Source organism: Sminthopsis crassicaudata, chromosome 2, assembly GCF_048593235.1.
Source record: "Sminthopsis crassicaudata isolate SCR6 chromosome 2, ASM4859323v1, whole genome shotgun sequence".
Lineage (NCBI taxonomy): Eukaryota > Metazoa > Chordata > Mammalia > Dasyuromorphia > Dasyuridae > Sminthopsis > Sminthopsis crassicaudata.
The window spans coordinates 498,928,952-498,950,243 of record NC_133618.1 but is presented as its reverse complement, the minus strand read 5'-3'; the positions used below and the strand labels follow the sequence as shown (position 1 = coordinate 498,950,243).

General features: G+C 36.3%; 1 protein-coding gene across 1 annotated transcript in view; it reads right to left on the bottom strand.

Annotated features, from left to right (window-relative positions):
• The window catches only part of SPTAN1 (spectrin alpha, non-erythrocytic 1), a 60,624-nt gene extending 42,343 nt beyond the window's left edge, over window positions 1-18,281 (bottom strand). Inside the window, 10 exon segments of the mRNA XM_074293793.1 lie at window positions 79-180; window positions 805-940; window positions 1,853-2,007; window positions 2,094-2,238; window positions 2,408-2,541; window positions 5,652-5,798; window positions 6,117-6,257; window positions 9,115-9,240; window positions 11,165-11,404; window positions 18,234-18,281. Coding sequence (XP_074149894.1) covers window positions 79-180; window positions 805-940; window positions 1,853-2,007; window positions 2,094-2,238; window positions 2,408-2,541; window positions 5,652-5,798; window positions 6,117-6,257; window positions 9,115-9,240; window positions 11,165-11,404; window positions 18,234-18,266 — 1,359 coding nt within the window. The 5' untranslated portion in view covers window positions 18,267-18,281.
• Window positions 18,282-21,292: the final 3,011 nt, after the last annotated feature.

Genomic DNA, 21,292 nt, shown 5'->3' with positions numbered 1-21,292 from the left:
AAATGAAGCCTGGAAAACAGGAGTAGTAGTCAAGTTCTCAGGTTCAGAAAATTCTCCACAGATCACAATCTTATTTACCTTCTCTCTCACTTCATCAGAGGCATAATGACCAGCAGCAAGAAGAGCTTGTCCTGATTCATCAGCAGATTTAAAACTATCTTCATGAGCATCAATTTCACCCTAGGAGAGGGGGAAAAAACTCATATAAATCAAACTCTACACTTTGCAAAAAGTGCTTTACCTCTTTATTTCCAATTCTTTTCAGAATATCACATGGAATTAGAAATAAAACCAAATATTATAAGTTTATTAAAAAAAATCAATTGCAAAATCTCTGCAAGACTTTTAGAAGTCTGAAATAACAGCTCAGATTACTGAATCTCATTAGCCTTTCTAAACAAAGAATTTCTTCAAAAAAGAAAAAAAAAAAGTGGGGGTGGTAGAATTAACCAAAAAGCTTACGCTATTATTCAAGAACATTCCATCGAGAAACAAAAATATCAAAGTTTAGCACCCAATGGGCATGTAATAAAAAGACCAGACTGCAATAGTATAAGAGTTTAAGATGTTATATATAAAGTACATAGGATCACAGATTAGTGTTGGAAAGGATGTTAACAAGTAATCCAATCCAGCTCCTTCATTTTTACAGATGAAGCCCAGAAATCTTAAAAGTGCTGCCCAAGGTGCTAAAGAAACTAAATAGGAAAGGTAGGATTTGAAATTGGGATCACTGGAAATTTAAAAATATACCTAAATGTGTAACAAGATATACATATTTACAGAATATCCTAACATGGTTACCTTATGCTCTTGGTGCCTATCAAGTAAAGCTTCAGCCCCAGCAACATCATTGGCAAGCTCATCTGCATTGATGAGAGCCTTCATCTCAGTCACCCAACTGGTGAGATCTCGAAAGTCTGCAAGGAAGCGCTGAAGTCTTTGAAAAATCAGAAAGAAACAATGAGCTTTTCTTCACCCAAAAGTGGAAATTTTTTCCCTCTGGTCCCAACTTAAAAAAAACACAGGGCTATCCCTGAATCAGGCTGATACCTCTCTAGAACATGCTAAAATATAGTGAAGGATTAAAGGGCATATGGTAGGCAAAGACATGGTATTAAAAATAATTTCAATTTCAAACATAAATTCAATGTAAATCAAAAGAATCTTCAAGTTTTACTATACTTCTGGTAAATTGGCAAAGGTGACAAAAGATGAAAAGAGTTAAAAAGGTTGTATTAAAAAAAAATACACTATTGGTGGAACCATAAATTGGTCTCCAAAGATTATGGAAAATAATCTAGAATTTTGTGAAGAGAATGACTAAAATGTCCATATCCATTAACTCAGATTCTATTGTGAAGTGTATGCTTTAAGGAAGTTATTGACAAAAAGACCCCATGAACACCAAAACGTCTTTAAAAATAGCACTTTTGTGGTAGCAAGAAATTGGAAACAAAGTAGATGTCCACTAAACAGGAAATAGGTAAAGAAATTCTGGAACATGAATAATAATGGAAATGAAAAAGCATGGAAAAATTTAAATAAACTGATGCAAAGTGAAATCAGCAGAGCCAGAAAAACAATAAACAAAATTATGAAGAGTAAGCCTAGCACCTCACAGAAAAAAAAAAAAAAGAAAGGACATATCCCCTACTCCTGCAGAGATCAGAGTCCATAAGTGTTTAACATTATATATCTAGTCAGATTTTCTTCTCAGGTGTTTATTGGTTTCTCTAAATTTCTTCTCTTCTTTCTCTTTTAAAAAGAATTGTTGTAATGACTCTTTGTAATGAGAGAAGAGGAGGAATGCAGGGAGAAGTAGAAGTGATATAGAAAAGTGTTCCCCTACCTATAAGAATCATTGAGGCGTGCATGTCTTTCAGCTGCCAGCGTACGGATCTGCTCCCAATTTGTAATCAGTTCTTCTCTCTTGACTTGGATCTGAGTAGCACTCAGAGGGTGAGATTGCTGCAGACGGTCTGCCTCAGCACACAAAGCTTTGACCTATGAACACATTAACTCTAAGTAACTACCATCCTCTAAGACCACTGTTTACCCAAATGAATGAATTAGTTTCCTGTCAAACCTACCTTATCTTCTAGGGCGGCAAGATCTCTTTCTAGTCCCTCATGTTTCCGTAGTAAAGCCTGAACACTGGCCAAGTCTCGGCCAAAATCATCAGAGGCCATTAACTGCTCCTTCTCTTTAATCCAGCTGATAGTTTCATCCACATCTCTAAAAGAAACACATAGTAGTAGCTCATTCACAAGAATTCAGGAACACCAAGGAGAAGGAGCTCTAGGATTATTTTATGATGATTTCCACACATATCAAAATCTTATCTGCTCTGTCACAAGTGCCCATCTCTCTTTCTCTCCCAAGGATCTCTGGGGTTGGTTGGTACCTGTTAAACCGCTGTACTTCAGCTGCTCCAAAGAGCTTCCCCTGCCTTTGGAGGGCCAGACCCTTCAGACGTTGCCAAGCTGCATTCACTTCATCTTGTTTGGTTTTGATCAGGTCTTCTTCAGGATGTTGCTCCTAAAAGAAATAAATGAAGAATAACTTCTGGTTCCTTCATTGGCATTTCTTGAAAGCATAATTTCGTGTTAAGAAATATGTATCTCATGACAATTTACAACATGGCTTAAAATTAATCGCTTATGTGAACCTCAATTATTTCTTTGGTAATTATGATCAATGATCTTGGAGGAAATTAACTCAAGTATCACTGTGAAGTAATTATGACACAAAATATAATTTTTACAATTTCTGATCTCCTACCACAAAGAAACAAAATGAATACAGGTTAGTAAATTCAAAATAGATATGAAATAAATACAAATATAACTGGGAGTGGAGGAAGAAAGTAACTATGTTAGACCTTGGATCAGAGGTATCACATGAACTAAGTAAGGTTTGAAGGAAACTACGGATTGTTAGGGAAACTGAAAAGTGAATGTGTTCAGGTATAGGCAGAAGGACAGGGATGGAGTGTTCTGAAATTAGACAGGAAGCAAGAATGTAGAGTACACAATGATAATAATAGGTAATAAGTCTGGAGCCAGATTATTTACTCTAGAGACAATTTAGAACTAGTGAAGCCTCTGGGCTAGGTCACACCATTAAGAAGTTGTATGGAAAAAGGAGAGGATGAAGAGAAATTCAAAGGATATTCTATAGTCTGGATAAGAGGGGATAAAGACCTGAACTATGGGAAAATACAGTAAAAGAGACAAATATAAGTAATGCTGAAGTATGATAAACAAGACTTGGCAGATAATTAGATATGGAATGTATGGGAAAGAATAGGGTTGAGGATGACTCAAAATTGTGAGCCTGGGCAACTGCAAGGATGCCAGCACGCTCTTCAGAAATATGCAATTAAAAAAAAAGTTTTGTTATGAAGATAATCACTTCTATTTTGGATATGTTGCATTTGAGATGCTTACAGTATGAGACAGGGCAGTTGTTGTTGGAACTAAAGAGAGACTACAGTTGAGTGTCCATACATCTGGAAATCACTGGTATAGAGAGGACAGGTGAATGTGCAGAATGCAATGAGATCAAAGAACTAGAGAGAGAGGAGAAACTAGGAGGGAGTTTTCACACAGACAGGCCAGGGCACAAGGGAGATGATGGCAGCATTGAGTAAATGCAGCCAAAGGAGGCAGCTAGATGACCTAGCTGTGTGATCCTGGGCAAGTCACTTAACCCCACACTGTCTCACCCAAAAAGAAAAATTAGTTGAAAAGTACAGCCAAGTAAGTGGCAGAACCAAGAGAAATCAGTGTCAAGAAAACCTAGAGCAGAACATAACCAGGAAGAAGGATGTTTGACAGTACCAAATGCTGCAGAAGCCAAGAATGTTGAGGATCAAGATCAGAAAAAAAATTCTATTGGTTTGTCCTCTTCTCATCATAAATGCTATCTAATTTACTCCTTCTATTCAACAATATTTTTATTTCCAAATTCAAGTCATTTGTTTTCATGTTCTGTGCTTGTGAATTGTTTATGTGTCTGTTGAGTAACTCTGCCTGCACTCTCAGATATCCAAAGCAATCAATCTGCTCCTAATTTCAAAATGTCAAAGGTTCCTAAAGAGTATATTCTTCTTTTAGGACACAACTGATGATCTACAATGAAGTGGGGACTTTACAACACCAGGAAACAAGGTAGTGGATCTTTTACAGTATTTTGTGACAGGTGATAGGGTCAGGTTTCACTGGTAGAATGAAGGCCAATTTATTTCATTCAGCATAACTAGGTCCAGAAAATCTAAGAATATATCTTCAGCAGAAAGCATTTAAAATTGAAATTACCCTGTAAGGAACAGATGGACAAATCATGATATGTAAATGTTAAAGAATACTACTGTGCTCCAAGAAATGATAGAAAGGGATGGCTTTTAGAAAAACAAGGGATGACTTGTATGAATTGATAAGAGTAAACAAAATCAACTGAGACAGCAATTTGTACAATGAAAAGAATATGGTAAAGTTAAACAACCATGAAAGAATTAGGTACTTCCATCAATGAAATAACCCACCACAAATTCAGAGAATTAATAATGAAACCTCTCCTGAAATTCAGTAGAATGAAACATTTTTTGACACAACCAATGCATACATGTGTTCTGTTTAATTATACATGCTTCTAAGTGAGGTTTTTTGTTCATTCTCAATTTGAAAGGAGAGGATTGATGGGAAAGGGGAGGATCTGGAGAAAAAATACACTCCCCCCACATACACAATTATCTGAAATATAAATTTCTATAAAAACAAGTAGCTGATATATGTAAATTAATACACCAAGTTTGTGTAGAACTTTATACACATTTACTTTATTAGTTAAACAAGCTAGAACTGTATTATGAAGTTCAGAGCATGTTTCACAGTATATTTTGAGCGCTATAGACAAAGCTAACAGGGGAAGGATGTTTTTTGTACTGTAAAAACAGTGAGGTAAAGTCTAGTTCTCTTCCATTTTGTAGGATTCCATTTCTACTATTTATTACCATGTCTTCCCTAAGCTAAAATACCTTAGGAACCTTGGAAGACTTATATTCATAGTGGAAGTAAAGAATAATCAGGCTTGATGGAAGCCTGTCAATTCTTTCTAAGGAAACTCTCCCTACCACACCCTCCCCTGAGAAACCCTTTGGGGCAGAGCTTCAAATAAAATTTGATTTTAAGCCTCATCCCAAATTGGGTGGAGGTGAGAATGATCAAATATACTTGCCTTTTTTGCCCAGTGACCAGTATAGGTTGTTTAAGAAAGCAAACATTTTGGGGCAACTAGGTGGTGCAGTGGATAGAGCACCAGCCTTAAATTCAGGAGGACCTGAGTTCAAATCTGGTCTCAGACACTTAACACTTCCTAGCTGTGTGACCCTGAGCAAGTCACTTAACTCCAGCCTCAGGGGAAAGGAAAAAAAAAAAAAAAGCAAACATTTAAAGAAAAATAAAAGAAGTCTATCAAACTGACAAACCAATGTACTGAACATGTCAGTCACCATTCTATTTTGGGATCTGTGATCCATTCAAAAGATTATAAACAATACCTAAATTGCCTTTTTTATTTCCTTTTGAATGTCCTATAAGTTGGTATTAATGAGATCCTAGAATACTTATTATTCCTTTGCTGTTTACCTGGATGAGTTTGGCAGCAAACTGATTTACTTCATTTACTCTTTCCTCATGAGCAGCCATATCTGTCTGAAATTCTTCAAATTTCTTCTGTAAAACTTCCACATGTTCCAGGTCCTGACCCAACTCCTCTGAAGTAACAATTGCTTCCTGTCCAGTAATCAAATTAGAAAGTTATCCACTAATGCACAAAAAAATCCTTCTTTATGAAGAATCATATATGGGGATACATATATTTACAACAAGAAGACTCAAGAGAGTATAAGCCCTGAGAGCAAGACAAAATCAAATCACCCTCATTTTTGTTGTAGATCCTTCTATGATCTAGATATATGACAACCCAAATCATCATCTCTACCACAAAATCCTATTCCTCTTGCCAGATACTATCAAATACTGTGTTTTCCTTTACATTCCCAGAATCTGGCAAAGAAGGTATGTATAGCAGACTGTCTCACTCAGACCTACTTTGTCAGTGATCCAGTCCATCACATCTTCGCACTCTCGTAAATATTGCACCAATTTCTGTGCTTGCAGTAATTTTACTCCCTTTTCCCGCATCTTCTCCAAAAGTAGCTCCCACTGACGGTGTAGTTCCATCAAACGAGCCTACAGAAGAAAAACAAGCTCATTAGCACAGCCAGCCTCAGGGGCCCTGGTGGTGAGCAACAACTTTTTGGAAGAGTAACAAGTAGTCTGAAACATAATGAAGCTTTGCATCAAAACTTTTTTGATAGGAGCATTAGAGCAGCAAGAAAAGAATATGACCAGTAATAATGAGAAAGTGATTAAAATCTTTACAGTCAGATTTATAATGGTCTGTTTTAAGGTAGTATTCACAAATTAGGTTTGACCAGCTAAGAGACTCCCCGATAGAAGAGGTGATGATCTAAAAAGTGAAGGATAAAATGTTAATGGAGATTGTCTAACGGAAAGGATTCCCAATTAAGGGGGCATATCTTGAATGTGAAAAAATAAGTTATGTCACTTAAGGAAAACTGAAATAAGTATAAAGACCAAAAAGGAAGAGGTTCCTGAAATTTAAGCAAATGACAAAAACGGATTCTTGGCAGAATAAATTTGGGAGTTTGTTTTGTTGAAATTATTGGGAGAACACAGTTATCAAATTTGACTCAATTCAGATATCATACAAATAACAATCATAAGTCACATGCTCTTTTACCAAAGTAGAAAGAAATATATCTTAATGTTCCCAGCATCATTGGGTTTTTTTTGGTTGGGACCTGGCCAAATTTAGACTCTTATACTAGGTTACAAAGAAGCAGGCCAAAACTCTCCAATCAGATTTGGAATAAACATCTCTTCTTAATAAGGTTGTGCCTAACCCAAGATGCTGGAAGTGTTTCCATAACACCAACAAAAGCAAAGAAACTAAACACAAAAGAGAAAGAGACACAAAATCCCACCCACTGTTGATAATGCCCACTCCCATTAAAAATATAACTTGAAAGTCAAGTTACTGTGGCTAATGGCCATTCAACACAGGAGGATTTTCAGGAGACCACTGTGGATATTACTAGAAAAGGAAAAAGCAATAGGGGCGGAAAGGTTCACACAAAACACTTCCAACATTGCTCATTAACAATGCAACTAAGTCAAGAAAGAAAACAGTGGCATCTCCAAGGAGTAGAAAGAGAGAAGGCACATATGGCACAGTCTACCTACTCGTATGTGGGACCCAATGTGGGTGGCTGTGACTATGGGACGACATGCAGTCCGGTAAGGCGTGAAAGTCTGAACCAGTAATAGATACGTTACCCATAATACAGCATACATACAACTTTTGTTCACCTACCCAACCCCAAGTCAGTAAAGACATTGTGCAGATTTACTTTGTAAAAGATCAATAAGGAATTACTGATTTTTGAAAGCAGAAGGAACTGACAACACTAGGAAAAAGAGTAAGAAAGGAACCAGTCCAAATTTAAAATGTTACAAAAATAAAAATATGTTTTACAAAGAATTCTACTCCAAAATTAACTCTTTATCCATAGCACATTTAATTTTCATATTTATTGATTAAAGGTCTGATACAAAACAAAGTACTATTTTCAAGAATAGTTTTTTCCTTCCTGATTATTCTGATCTTCCGAATTCTGTAAATTAGACATCAGTTTCACAAAGCTATTATTACAAGATGGTGGTAAGGATTACTAGGCTGAACAAAGATTTCAAAACTAATGTCATAACACTTGAGAAATGTAGTAAAGGTTGACTGGCTGGAGGGAAAATATTGGTCTTGATTAAGATAGATTTCTCAATAGCAATTTGATGTAAACAGCAATATTTTTTCAAAGAAGTAGAAGTTTAAAAAAAAGGGCAGGAAAAAAAAAAGACAGGAAAACTAATAGGGATTATTAACCAATGACTTGAAATAAGAAAAAAAGTAATATATTAATATAGGTTAAGAAAGACAAATAGAAGAAAATATTTTAATGACTCATCTAGGATTTCTCAGGAGTTCTTAGGTGAATTAACAATCTGGATTTAGGGATGGTTGGATTTTGATACCAACTGATTGATACTACAGTAGTCGTTTGAGCTTTTCTTGCTTTTTCCATTAGTAATGTAGTATTTCTTCTATTAACAGTAGTAATGAATGATTGATTTCTACCACATTGGTTACATGTATTCATTACAGTAATTCAAGAGAAAAACTGATGAATAAAAAACTGACTTAAAAAGTCTAAGTTCTGAGAGAAACTTTTATAGAATACAGAAAAGCTTTGGTCAATTCTCCAATGAAAGCAAGAATGTCCTGAAAAGCAAAAGTGAATAAAAAGCTCATTGAAAAAAATGGAATCAAAGTAATATCTTACAGAGAATTATTTTCCCCAAATTCCCAGCATTAGAAATCTGTACAACAAATGAATCAAAGACTAGTTATTATCACACTCCCTTTTCCATGTTGTTAACACTGAATTTAGTCATGAGGTAAAACACAACTGGATAACAAGCATGCTTCAGACTCATGGGCTAACAGAAGTTGAGTTCATCTATTTGCTGTGACTTTTTCTAACGGATTTTTTTCAGAGCAATGACACCATCTAGAGTTAAGTCCACAGATGGTTGACCTCTGTTAATGTGTCAGTGAATAATCCTATATTCATCATTATGTCAATGCTCATCTAAATTGTCATTGACATGTTCCCCATTCCTAATTACCTCCTTTAAAAATATAGTTTAATAAATCCTGTTTCTAGCATTTCATTCTAGTTACTTTTTGGACCCCTGTCCAAAAAGTACAGTAATTTCTGCTATGAATACATAATTAATGTTTATTATGTTCCCTCAGAATCTCCATGGTTATCTTTTTTAAGGATTCAATAACTCTTTAAAAAGCATTTGAAAAATCCAAAATCTATTAAGTGACCCAAGCGGCCATGGCCTTCATCAAATTCTTCCTACTCTCCCAAAAGTCACTGCACTGTATACTCATACTTACTCTTATAGTTTCAGATGCAAAATGCCCTTCTGAGATCATCAAGTTGCCAGTCTCATCCAGCTTCACGATGGCACCCGAATTAGCCTGCACTTCAGCTTCAAAGGCCTGGTGTTTCTGAAGCTTCCCCTATTGGGAGAACAAAGGAAGATGGAAGAAACAATATTCAGTTCAATATAGCTTTCTTCCTACCCTTGTCCCACCCAACACTCTCACACTATCAATGCTGTTCTTCCTTCTCCCCATCACATAGCTCAAAACCCACAATGTTTCAAAATACATTGTTCTATAAAAAAATTGAGCTTGTGATAAAGGGGAAAAAAAGTATGTATATATTATATATATATATATATATATATATATATATATATATATATATATATATATATATATATATATATATATATATATATATAAAATAAAAATTCAGTTTTTAAAGTATTTTGCTATTTTTATAAAACTTTTGTTCTGATTTTTCTCCCCCAACATGACTCATAAAGAAATGTATATTTTTTAAAAAATTAATGTACACGTATAACCAGAAAAAAAGCAATAAAAAAGGAAAATCCAGTGAAAAAAGTTTCCACACAAACAATATCCACGCCTCCCCAAAAGCTCTTTTAATCACTTTGATAATGACTGCCTTTATCTTCATCATTTTTAATCAACATTCTCTTAAGAAGAACGTGATTACAGGCTACAAGGTTTTATGACAGATCTATAAGTGGCGAAACTCCTTGGTTTACATTCACATGAAGCTTCCAAGAGAAAGACTATGGTAGATCCAAAACTCATACCAACCACACCTCTAAGAGTAGATTTGATGAAACTGAAAAACCTACTTATTTTATAGTCATATTAAGAGCTATATAGAGTGCCAAGAAGAGGATGTACAATGAGCATAAATCAGCTAGTCATTTCTAATAATGCCATCACATTGCTTCATGTACCAAGTTTATACCACAAAAATCTTTCCCCTTCACAGACTATTCGACAGTGGCTTGCTACAGCTGTAGGGACTCTATAATCCCACATGGACTCAACTTTTTAATATCTAATTATACAAATTTTCATAAAATATTAAGGTCAGATGAAGCCTTTAGAATTCTAGGGCCAAATTCTAGTTCTAGCAATACTTTTAAATCGTAACATGCTTTAGGCAGGACAAAAGGTTCCTAAACCTCAACACTTAATACTTGAAACCATAAAGAGTATTTCTCTCCAGAATTAATAGAAAGGATAATATCGTCTTTTTTTTTTTTTTTTTTTTTTAAATAATAAGCCACTGATGAAAGATTTTGTAGTTATTAAATATTCTACAGTAACTGTCTAGAGATAGTATGGGATAGTGATACATAGTGAGAGGGCAGAATTACCACGATTTAGGTCCAAAAATCATCTGATACTTAACCAGCTGTATGGCTCTGGACATGTCACTAATATTTCTGTTTTTCAGGTACCTCCCCTAGGACTTATTTTTATATAGTAAATCACAAATCAGTTTTGATCTGCATTAGCAGAGGGGATTCCCTCGCAGAGTTTTGTCTTCCATCATTTTCAATTCACATCAGCAACAAAAATATAAACATAAGATTAATTCTATAAAAGATTAATGAATGGGATACCAAGATGATGTTGATAGATCATCCAAACAGATTTTGCATGCCTTCTTATAAGATTTTAAATAAGTTCAAGAGACAGCTCTAGTATTATACTATAGAGTTTCATCTGAATTCATTTACAGTTGTATGACCTTAGGCACCTCATTTAATCTATATTTGTCTCAGTCTCTTCATTTGAAAAATGGGGATAATTACAGTTCCTATCTCACAAGCTTCTTGAAGATCAGATAAAATATTTGAAACTATTTTAAAATAAATTATACAAAATACAGCAAAATGTTTATTATGATTTCACACTGACACTATCAAAAATTGAACTCTCTTACTAATTTCTCTTGGAATAATCTTAAAAAAAGAAAAAAAAAAATCTCTTGCCCTTAAGCCTAAGAGTTCTTTAATTTAGAGAGACATTTTGAAAGGCTGAGACCTACCTGCAAATTGGTTGGGTCCTTATAATTCTCATCTGATGCAATCTGTAGCTTCTCCTGGATCCATTTTTCTAACTCTTCAGCATCTCGTTGGAAAAACTGGAAACGGTAAGAATCCTCAAGTTTCTGACGCCTAAGGGTTGACAGCTCCTTAAAGCGGTGGTATCGGTCCAGAACCTGCTGTCTTCTTTCCTGGATGTCTTCAGCTGTTTCCAGCACTTTGACCCCACTTGGGTCCATTTTCTGAAAAGCAAAGTGCTTTGAATTATAATATTCTCAGAGTAAATGGAAGAGAATCAGCATAAATATTTTTTCTTTTTTTCCCTTGACCAAAACTGATTTGAAGGGGTTGTTGAATAGGGGAAAAGAATGAGGCTTACTGAATAAGGAATTTTCTACATCAGTACAGGTCTATACTTTCTCTGCAGCTAAATCCTACAAAGTGCCTGGGACCCCAAGAGGGCCTTGCCAACGGTCATCCAGTTTATCATCCATTAGGCAGGCTTGAATGCAGGTCTTGCCAACTCTATCCACTCTCACATTGTGGTGTCCGCATTCCTAACATATCTAAAGGAAAAGAGCTTTCCAGAAGATCAGCTCATCTAAGTAAAAATAAGAAAGGGGAGCACCTTCCTAGCAGCCAACAATGGAGTTCAGATGTAGATTGCTTTTACCTTTTAATTTCCAAAACCTGTACATGTTTCCATGTATTCCCCAAATGACCAATGTAGCAGAGGGAAGAGATGGGAGTAGTTAGAATTCTAAAAAGCCTTTTGAGAATCCAAAGACTGTCCTATCTATAGTAATCAAGGCTTACTGCCAAATACATTCAAAAAGTCCTTTCATTTATTTTTTTCCATTTCCTTGAGCAAAAAGTAGGGAGAATTAAACTTTTCCACTGTCAGCTATTTTTTTTTATCCCTGTTCTCTCAACCTCATTTAGACTTTCAATGATGTTGGAAAGTGACTATATGTTATCAATTCTTTAATTATCAATTAAGTTAAATATGAAAACCAAACATTATTGGCTGGCTTATCTCAGTCACATCATGATTTAATACCAAAGAAGTCAGATAAATGTCAGATTAAATCAAATTGAGCAAAGTGGCAAGAAATCTAAAACAAAGTACTTCTATTTACATAACTGTGGTTAACAAAACTTAACATACATAAGTTAAGATAATAACCCCTAGGGTTTTGCCTTATAATCCCTACTTTTCATTGCAAGGCTTCCCCCCTACACACACATCCTCCCCTCTTTTTTTTTTTTTAAGAGAAACACTTCAGAAGCCAGAAACAAGAATACTATTTCTTTTGCTAATTTCTTTTTCCTATTTGTTTTTCTAGAAACAATTGTACTATTGTCCTTCTAACACTATATAAGAAGTTCTAGCTTAATCTTTATTTCCATGTGGCAAAACTATTACAATGAAAAAAAAATTATGGCAGGGGAAATAGAGAGTAAACTTAGCCTTAATTTCAAGTTCATTTAATGGGGAAATCAGCTTGTCAAAAGCTGGCAAATGAAGAAGGCAAAGTTTTCAGTTGAACCCAATTTCTTTCTTTCTTTTTTTTTTAAATTTTCAATAGCATTTTATTTTTCCAAATACACATAAAGATAGTATTCAACATTCACTATTGTAAGACACTTTGTTCCAATCCTTCCTCTCCCTTTACCTCTTCCTCTCCAAGACAGCAAGCAATCTGAAATAGGTTAAATATTGTTGCATCTACCTTCAAATCATCATTAAATGAAGTGGGCAACTTCATTGAAATTTAAATGTCAGAGGTAGTAATAGGATTTTCTGGTTTACACAAGTTAGAATTGGTGCGAAGAACCCAAGAAACTTTACTAAATAAAAGGTCCATTCTCATTCCTCAGATGATTTGATAAGACAAGTAAAATAGGTACAGAGAAGGGTAACACCTCTCCAAATCTGTAAAAAGTTCAACAATTTGTTACTCAGAAAACAGTTAAAAAACTGAGTATAGTGTATCTCAAGCTATTCTTTTTTTTTTTTTTTTTGCTGAGGCAATTGGAGTTAAGTAACTTGTCCAGGGTTACATAGCCAGGAAATGTTGAAGTGTTTAAGTGTCTGAGGCCACATTTGAACTTGGGTACTCTCGACTTCAGGGCTGGTGCTCTATGGTGCCAACTAACTGCTCTATTCTTTTGTTTATAAAGGACACATCTACATATAACAATCAGTGCCAGAATTTCCAGTAAAATGCCAACATTATTGAGGAGAGATCTAGTCACCGGCACACTTAGACAATTTTGAAGGAATACATTAGTCAGTCACATTATGACTTTTCTTCCTCATAATATCCAGGCAAGACTAGTTATTATGAGGGAAAGCAGGAATTTTTTAGGTGAGTCCTGAACTTAGCTTATTTCAGGAGCTTTACGTGTTTATAAGTTTTAAGCAGAGAATGAGGTAAAAGTTTAATAGTCCATTCACAATTTCATTTTCCAAATTGAAAAACTGGTGTTTCATTTAGAAACAAGCTGTACTATTTACTTAAAAAAACAAAGCCAGGAAATATTAACTAGAGAAACAGTCAACCTAATTAACAAGTCTGAACCACACTTAAGGAGTTCAACCCAAGGAAAGCTTAGCTCTACCATAGGACAACATTTTGAAAAAATAGAAAGAAAAAAAAAAAAAGATAATTTTTTCATTGTAATAGTTTTGCCACATGGAAATAAAGATTAAGATAGAACTTCTTATATAGTGTTAGAAGGACGATAGTAAAATTGTTTCTAGAAAAACAAATAGGAAAAAGAAATTAGCAAAAGAAATAGTATTCTTGTTTCTGGCTTCTGAAGTGTTTCTCTTAAAAAAAAAAAAGAGGGGAGGGTGTGTGTTTAGGGGGGAAGCCTTGCAATGAAAAACAAAACAGGTTATAGTGAAAACATACACCAGACAGGCACTGAATCTTTTCTAATGTATAGATATTAAAAAATACAATCCAAAAACATCCCCTTTCTTGGTGTCCTAATATATAAATTAGTATGTATTTTGGTGAAATTACAGGATAAAATTAGAAAAGTTTGTATCTTGCTGATAACACCACAATCACCACCATACACTGTATTTTCTATTGGTTCCTCATTCATTATGGACATGACCTCATTAATCCTCAAATTATTACTAGGGAAATAGAGTGTTTTCATTCTTATAACTCAATAAACCAAAGCACATAAGCAAAGTTATCTATTCAATGTTATCATAAAGTCAACAGTAAGGCTAAAAATTGATCCCAAGTATCTTTATCTGGATCCATTGCTTTGCCTATTAGACAAAAAATTGCTACCCTTTTTTCTTTTTCTTTTTTTTTAAGAGCTAATAAACTACTATGGATTAAATCTGTGTTCTCCACCCTGAGCTATATGGCATTTATCTACACTTTAATTTAAATGAATGTCACAGATAAGACAGAGACATAGCCTGAGATGACTGAGCAAACCAAACCTAGTCAGAATGTTTGAGAATCTCTACATAGGTCACACCACCCATCATCTCTCATACTGCATATTTCCTAGGGAACAGAAGAATGAGCAACCTTCCTTAAGAAAGGAGAAACTTTGCTCTCATAAATAAAAATCTAAAAACAGTTCCTGCCAATAGTTCCATAGCAAGGAATGTCATAAGTACAGGTATGATATAATCACTTTCTCAAAGACATTTGAAATTCCAGGGATCATTATTGTGTTATTTTGCCTTGCCTCTTCACATTACAATTTCCATTACTATTCCATTATACTTCACAGCTGCTATGGAAATCTCCAAGTCATATTCATTTAAAAAAGTCCTTTGTGATCGTAAAAAACAAAAACAACCCCTCCCCCCCCCCAACCATTACCATGCCTTTTCAAGGTTTTCCTGTCCCTGTCCATTCCTGTTCCTCCTCCCTCTTCTTTTCCCCTCAGCTCACTTGCCTTAATCTACCAATGAGTTTTAGACCATCCAGAGGCCTGTGGCTGAAGTAACCAACCTAAAAGGACCTCTTTGTAACCCTAGTGAAGTAGAGCCAGTCAATTGTATACCAAGTACTTTGGTCGGGTGATAATGGACTGTTCTTTCCCCCAAAGCGGATCAGCTGACATCAGCAGGCCCTGGTTCTGCCAAGACACAATCAGCAGTCACTAGGGAGCTAGGAAAGTCATCCATGCTGCAGAATGAGCTATGCTTTCAGTGTTTTCATTTGTAGAATTACAAAAAGGCCCCAACTTGAAATGGAGCTCTCTCCATTTTAGCTGCTGTTTTCTATTAGTATTGTCCCAATCTTACTACAGATTGGGTGGTGGGGGTGGGAAACCTATCTCATTTGGTAAGAATTTTCTGAATTACTAAAAGCTATTATCATCCCATAATACTGCTACCTCTCACATAACAGGAAATAATCAACTGAAGTCTTTACATACAATCTTTATCCCTCCCATAACTGAAGTGGCAAAATTCCAAGAAATCTGCCCCAATCTCTCTTTAGCAACATGCAGTGAGCAGGTAAAGTCAAGTTAGAGATAAAAAAACACCACTTTTTTCCCCCAAGTTCTAAACTCTTGCTTAAAAACCTCAAAGTAGATAATTTTTAGACTATTACAAATATAAAGCAAACAACTACTTCTCTCAAATCAGGTTGTAAACTGATTTTAAAAACCGACACTGTCTGAATAAGGGAGCTTAACAGTGAGTAAAACTGGCCTGATAATAAAAATATGTATTTATTTTAAAAAATTATAAACATACACTTTAAATTAGTGGAAAACAAAAAAAAAGTTTTTAAATAGTTTAAACAGTTTTTTTTTGTTTTGTTTTGCAAATGGTATTTGAAGAATGATGCTAAAATATAATGACGACATTCAATGGGGGCTATTTATAAATGCTGCAATGCAATAGTCATGATGTCAGCAATCTTTCACCAAAGAAAGCTGTTTGATCTCAGGGGGTTAAAGAGGAATTATAGCCATGCCACCAATAGTGACAAATAAAAATTAAGACTTTGTCAGCATTTTAACAGTACCACTTAAATTCTAGGGAGGAAAGTCTCAGGACACTGTGGAACATCCCAGATCCATTTTTCAATTTAAAGCTTAAATACCTCATCAATGGAATATGCTTGCATTTTGTAGATTTCTAATTGGAGCAGGATTTGACATTCATTAACATTTGTAGCTTCTGAATCAGTACCCTAGACAGACTTTAATATGTATTTGCATAATGTATTGTCAATTACAAGCAAAATCCCTTCATGTGGGCTGAGGGATGTGTTCCCTCCATAAGAAAGATGACTGTTAAGCAACACATTGCACCCAAAGGTCAAAGATGTGGGGCACTGCAGACGTGCCATCTGCAGTGAGCCTGCAATTTACAGATTCTTTCCAGATCTCTTGAGGAGAAAAATGTGTAGTGAAGACGGTCACAAGTTTCTAAAACAGGAAAATCTTGAATCAATACTTTTTAAGAAATGGCTGGCACAAAAATTTGAAAGGTATCAAAGCCTAACGAATGGTTCGGTATAAATTCAGGCTTTGAAAAAAGTAATGAATTTTTTTTTTTAATTAAAAAACTGCAAAGCCAGTCCCACTCATTTCATTTGTTTTTATAGAAGTCAGGAATACCTATTCAATTAAAACAAAACTAAAATGTAACTAGGGAGGGGTTCCCATAATAAAATCTGTCTTAACTCAGTAACAGGATGAACAAGTACCAGCCCCATGAGGAAAATCTTTACATTAAACCAAATAAAGGAGCCATTCATTTAACAGTTTTGCTTTTCTGCTTACTCAGACCTCAGGTATTTAGAAAAGAAAATGCAGTTTACCACAGCTTTGGAGAATGCCCGTAAACTACATTTTAATGTTTCCCGGCAAAAATATTAAATCTATAGTTAGCACCCAGAAAATGTTACACTAATTTTCACTTAACAAGCAGAAGCCAATCATTAGAAGTCAGCAGGGTCTTAAGTTTTGAGAAAACTGTCCAGACTGCATTGCATCAAAATCCAAAAAGGACATGATTTCTAGATGATCTGATTCCTAAATGCTTCTCAAATATCATACCACTTACCTTTTAACCTATAATATTCAAATAAGAAATACTTAAGCACAGTATTATCTTTACTGTAGTTCAAACAAGAAAATATTCTGTAATATAGTCCATAGTTAAAAAAAACCCACTTAGAGAGTTAAAAACAGGGTTGATTTTTTTAAAAGGCTCGCAACCTTGGATTTATTGACTATAAAATCACAAGATTACAACCTCTCATTTTACAAATGAGGAAATTGAGGTTTGGAGGGATTAAGTGACTAGCCCAAGAACATACATTATTAAGTAGCAGGTCATGATTCCATATCAAGGGCTCTTTATTACACACCATTATCCCTCTGGTTTGAAAATCAATATATTTCTTTTTATTGGACACAAATTCTACTTGTTTTTAGATTAAAAAAAAAAGATTCAAATTTAACAAATGCTCTGAAATATTTCAAATAAAATGGTTATTAGCTATTTTGGGTATTTTTTAAAGATAAAATTCAAAATTCCTATTATTCTAGTGACAAGGTTATAATAAAAATAAAGACAGGAAACAAACCCAAGTTATAAACATATGACAATGAGAGCCAAAATGTCACTTTTACTAAGTGAATTGAGGTTCAAATTCTTTTCTAAACATTAACAACCTGTTTTGTCCCTTGGTTCCTAAGAGCCAAGCAATGACCAGAAAAGAAAAAAATTCAAATCCATGACACATGCAAACTATAGTCCAGTGATGAGATAATACATTCATGCGTCAGAAGGAAGAAAAATACAAAAGGATTAAGAAATTTTAAAGAGAAGCTACTAAGAATCCTTGATCACAGGCCACACCAACTTTTCCTTTCATTCCTAAACTTCCCTCCCCCTCCCCAACTTGTCTGCTTAACAGAAAGGTCCATGCAAATCAAATTCCTCCCTCCTGCCCTTCTCTGGATCACAAACCTCTCCGACATCAATATTGTGCCATCACTGCAAAACAGGCAAAACAGAGAAAGCAACACATTTCCTGCATGCTTCATGTCAAATACCTGGACTCTGCGCTTACGAAACGATGACAACATGATGGAAGAATGCAGAGTCTAAAGGGGGAGGGGGAAGAGCAAGATAATAAACTGCTAAAGGCAAACTCAACAAGAGTAAAATAAAAAGATATAAAAATGAACTGGTAATTGCCATTTTCAGATTTTTTTCCCCTTCCTTCTCCATGCTCCAAAGAATAATGTTATCTGCCACAATGATCATTTTTTATTTAAAGCATTGTTCCACCAGATTGCAGTTCTTTTATTTAATAAAATTGTGGCTGATTACTTTCAAACTATAGGCAATAATTTGAATAAGATTCCTTAAAGAAATGTGATCATACCTTTCCTGTATTCTGTATTGTTTGCTTCATTCTCTACATTTATTTTAAAAACTCTCAACAAGAAAAAGATTTAAGTAAAAAATGTTAGGGTATTTATGCCCATACATTATATAGCCCAACCCATTGAACTGACCTCCCCCAGATGAAGTCTGAGCTTCCTCTTTCAAATGTTATTACTTGTTTAAAAACAAACAAAAATGGTCCAAAGGGAACACATACACACACACACACAAACATGCAAGTGACTATTGGAGGTGAGGAACAGCTGCTCTACTTAAGGAGCCAAATGATTAGCCACAGCTTTTTTTGCATTGTCTTTCTCTGAATTTACCATCGAAGGATTGCATGCTAAGCTACTGTACATGGCTAACTGCTGCAAATGTACCCTTGCAGTTGAGAGTGCATAATGAGCACAATCCTTGCATAGCTCAGAAAGGATTGATTACAGTTAGTTGGGAAAGCAGGCAGTCAGGACCTATTGCCCTTCACTCAAGTTCCGCAATGGAAGGATTGTGCTGGACCTCTCCCAGTTATCCAACTATCACCATCTGCAATATGCTGCTCCCTTTCATAGGGCTTTATTCCAAAGAACCAAAACGTAAAGTCATTTTGAGCAAAACCATATTCATCATTTAAAATGGCTTGTCAGACATTCTGTTATTACAATCTTAAGAGTAAGTGTAAAATCCAATAGGAACTTTTATAATCTGTCCAAAACACCCTCCAATTTTTTTCTTGACTTTGGCTGGGTCCCTAGATAATATCTAACACAATTTAAGTGTCCCTTTGCTAATTATTGATCCACTTACCAAAAAAAGAATTAAATCTCCTGTGGTAAAAAGTTGACTATAGCACAATCATTTCCCTGATTGGCCTAAATTTGACCTTGCAAAATGCACTTTTATGACAAGACAGAAGTAAGCTGCCTTAACTCAATGATTTTTACCTCAGTAATTACAGTGCCACTCAAAATCTGCCTCATTTTCTTGTAGGAAAAAAAAAAATCATCTCCCATGCCTTTGTGCTTTTCTGTCCTCTTTTCTCCCCACCCACAATGGCTGGTGATATATTTAAGCCTGCATGCTTATACTAATTTTTTTCAACAGATCACTAAAATATTATACTTTGTTAAGTGGAATTCTCTTCTCCCTGAAAAGGCCCGAGTTTGGGTTTTTCCAACATAACTTGATACAGCTAGAACAATGAGTGCAGATATTTCAGGAGTCATTATATAAACACCCATTTCCCAAATCGATTCACCTTATGCCAGTTTTCCCAGGATGCCCAGTAATTTATATAGCTTTTAAACCCCAGCAGATTAATTTTTTTAAAAAAAGACAATCTACACTCCAGAGTTAGAGACTTACAAGCAACATCTCTTTTAAAAAATCACTTTAGCATTACCTTTCAAGCAAGACTGCTCTAGCATTCAATAGATGCAAAAAGGTAAATAATTATCTTATGGATTCCAAGCACAAGGGGAAAAATCTTTCTAACCTAATAAGGTTTTATTTGAATGTTTTCACAATTTTAAGTGTTGCATGATACCAACCTGACTGACAAACTACAGCTGAGCTGAGAAAAAAGGACATATTTAGTGGAATTATAAAAAATGGTTACTGAGATCTGTCAGGGGCCAAAAAGTCTTTTCTCAAATCTTTCACGTAAAGAGAACAAGAAAAAATGGGGGAGGGGACAGATATATAATAGATTCTTTCGTAAAGGATTTTTCTTGAAGCCACAGGGACGTCTTTCTCGATTTGCCCTCAGTCAAAGGATTTCACTGCTCTGACTGTCCAGCACACAAATTCTGACTTCTCTCACCCGGTGGAGATTCGGTAAAGGGGGCTTCCTCAGCGAACCCCACTTCGCCCCACGTCCATCTCCGAGGAGATCTAAGCTGCCTCTGACTCGATCAGGGTGAATAGGGGTGAGGCCAAGATGCCTCCGAGACCCATACTCCGTAGCCCCACAGCCCAGTCAGGACGAAGGGACGATTCAGAGGTGGGTGGGCTGAGGCGGGGCGGGCCGAGCCGGAGAGGCGGGGGGGATGGGACCAGCTGCCCCGGCGATCCTCTCAATGACATTCCAGCCTCCATCTGCCCAGGGCGGAACCGCCGCACTCTTCCCCCACGCCACCGAGCCGGCTCCATCCCCCGTCCCCTCCAGTCGAGGATGCGGGGGCGCGGGCGGGGCGGGGCGCGGGCCTAGCGATCCGGAGAGGACCGGCTGGCTCTCGACAGCCGCCCCCGCCCGAGCTCACCTGTCCGTTTCCTGCCGACGCCGCCCCGCCCCTTCCAGCGAGCCCAACGCCTCCAGCCCTCCAGGGGACCCTTTCTCTCCCCTCCCCAGCCTCCCTTCTGTTCCCCGCATCCTCCCAAAATGCCAGGATGTGCTTCCCCACCTCCACCCTCACCTCCACCTCCGCCCTGCCCCCTCCCCTCCAGCTTCTTAAGTTTCCCAGGCTAGGCTCCAAGGCAAAGAGAAAACCGCCCTCGCCTGCCCCTGCGAGTAGGGGACACCCCACTGCCTCTCACCGATTCTGGGGTGGGGGAGTGGGGTTCGCGGGGACAGAGAAGGGGGGGAATAAAAGGCTCGGCTCAGCTTAGCTCTGCTCCGATCGTTTCCGCAGCGGCAGTGGAGGCAGCGCGCGTTCTTCTGACTCTTTTATAGACAGCTCAGGCGCGCTCCCGACAGCAACGCGCAAGAGGGAGGGAGGAATAA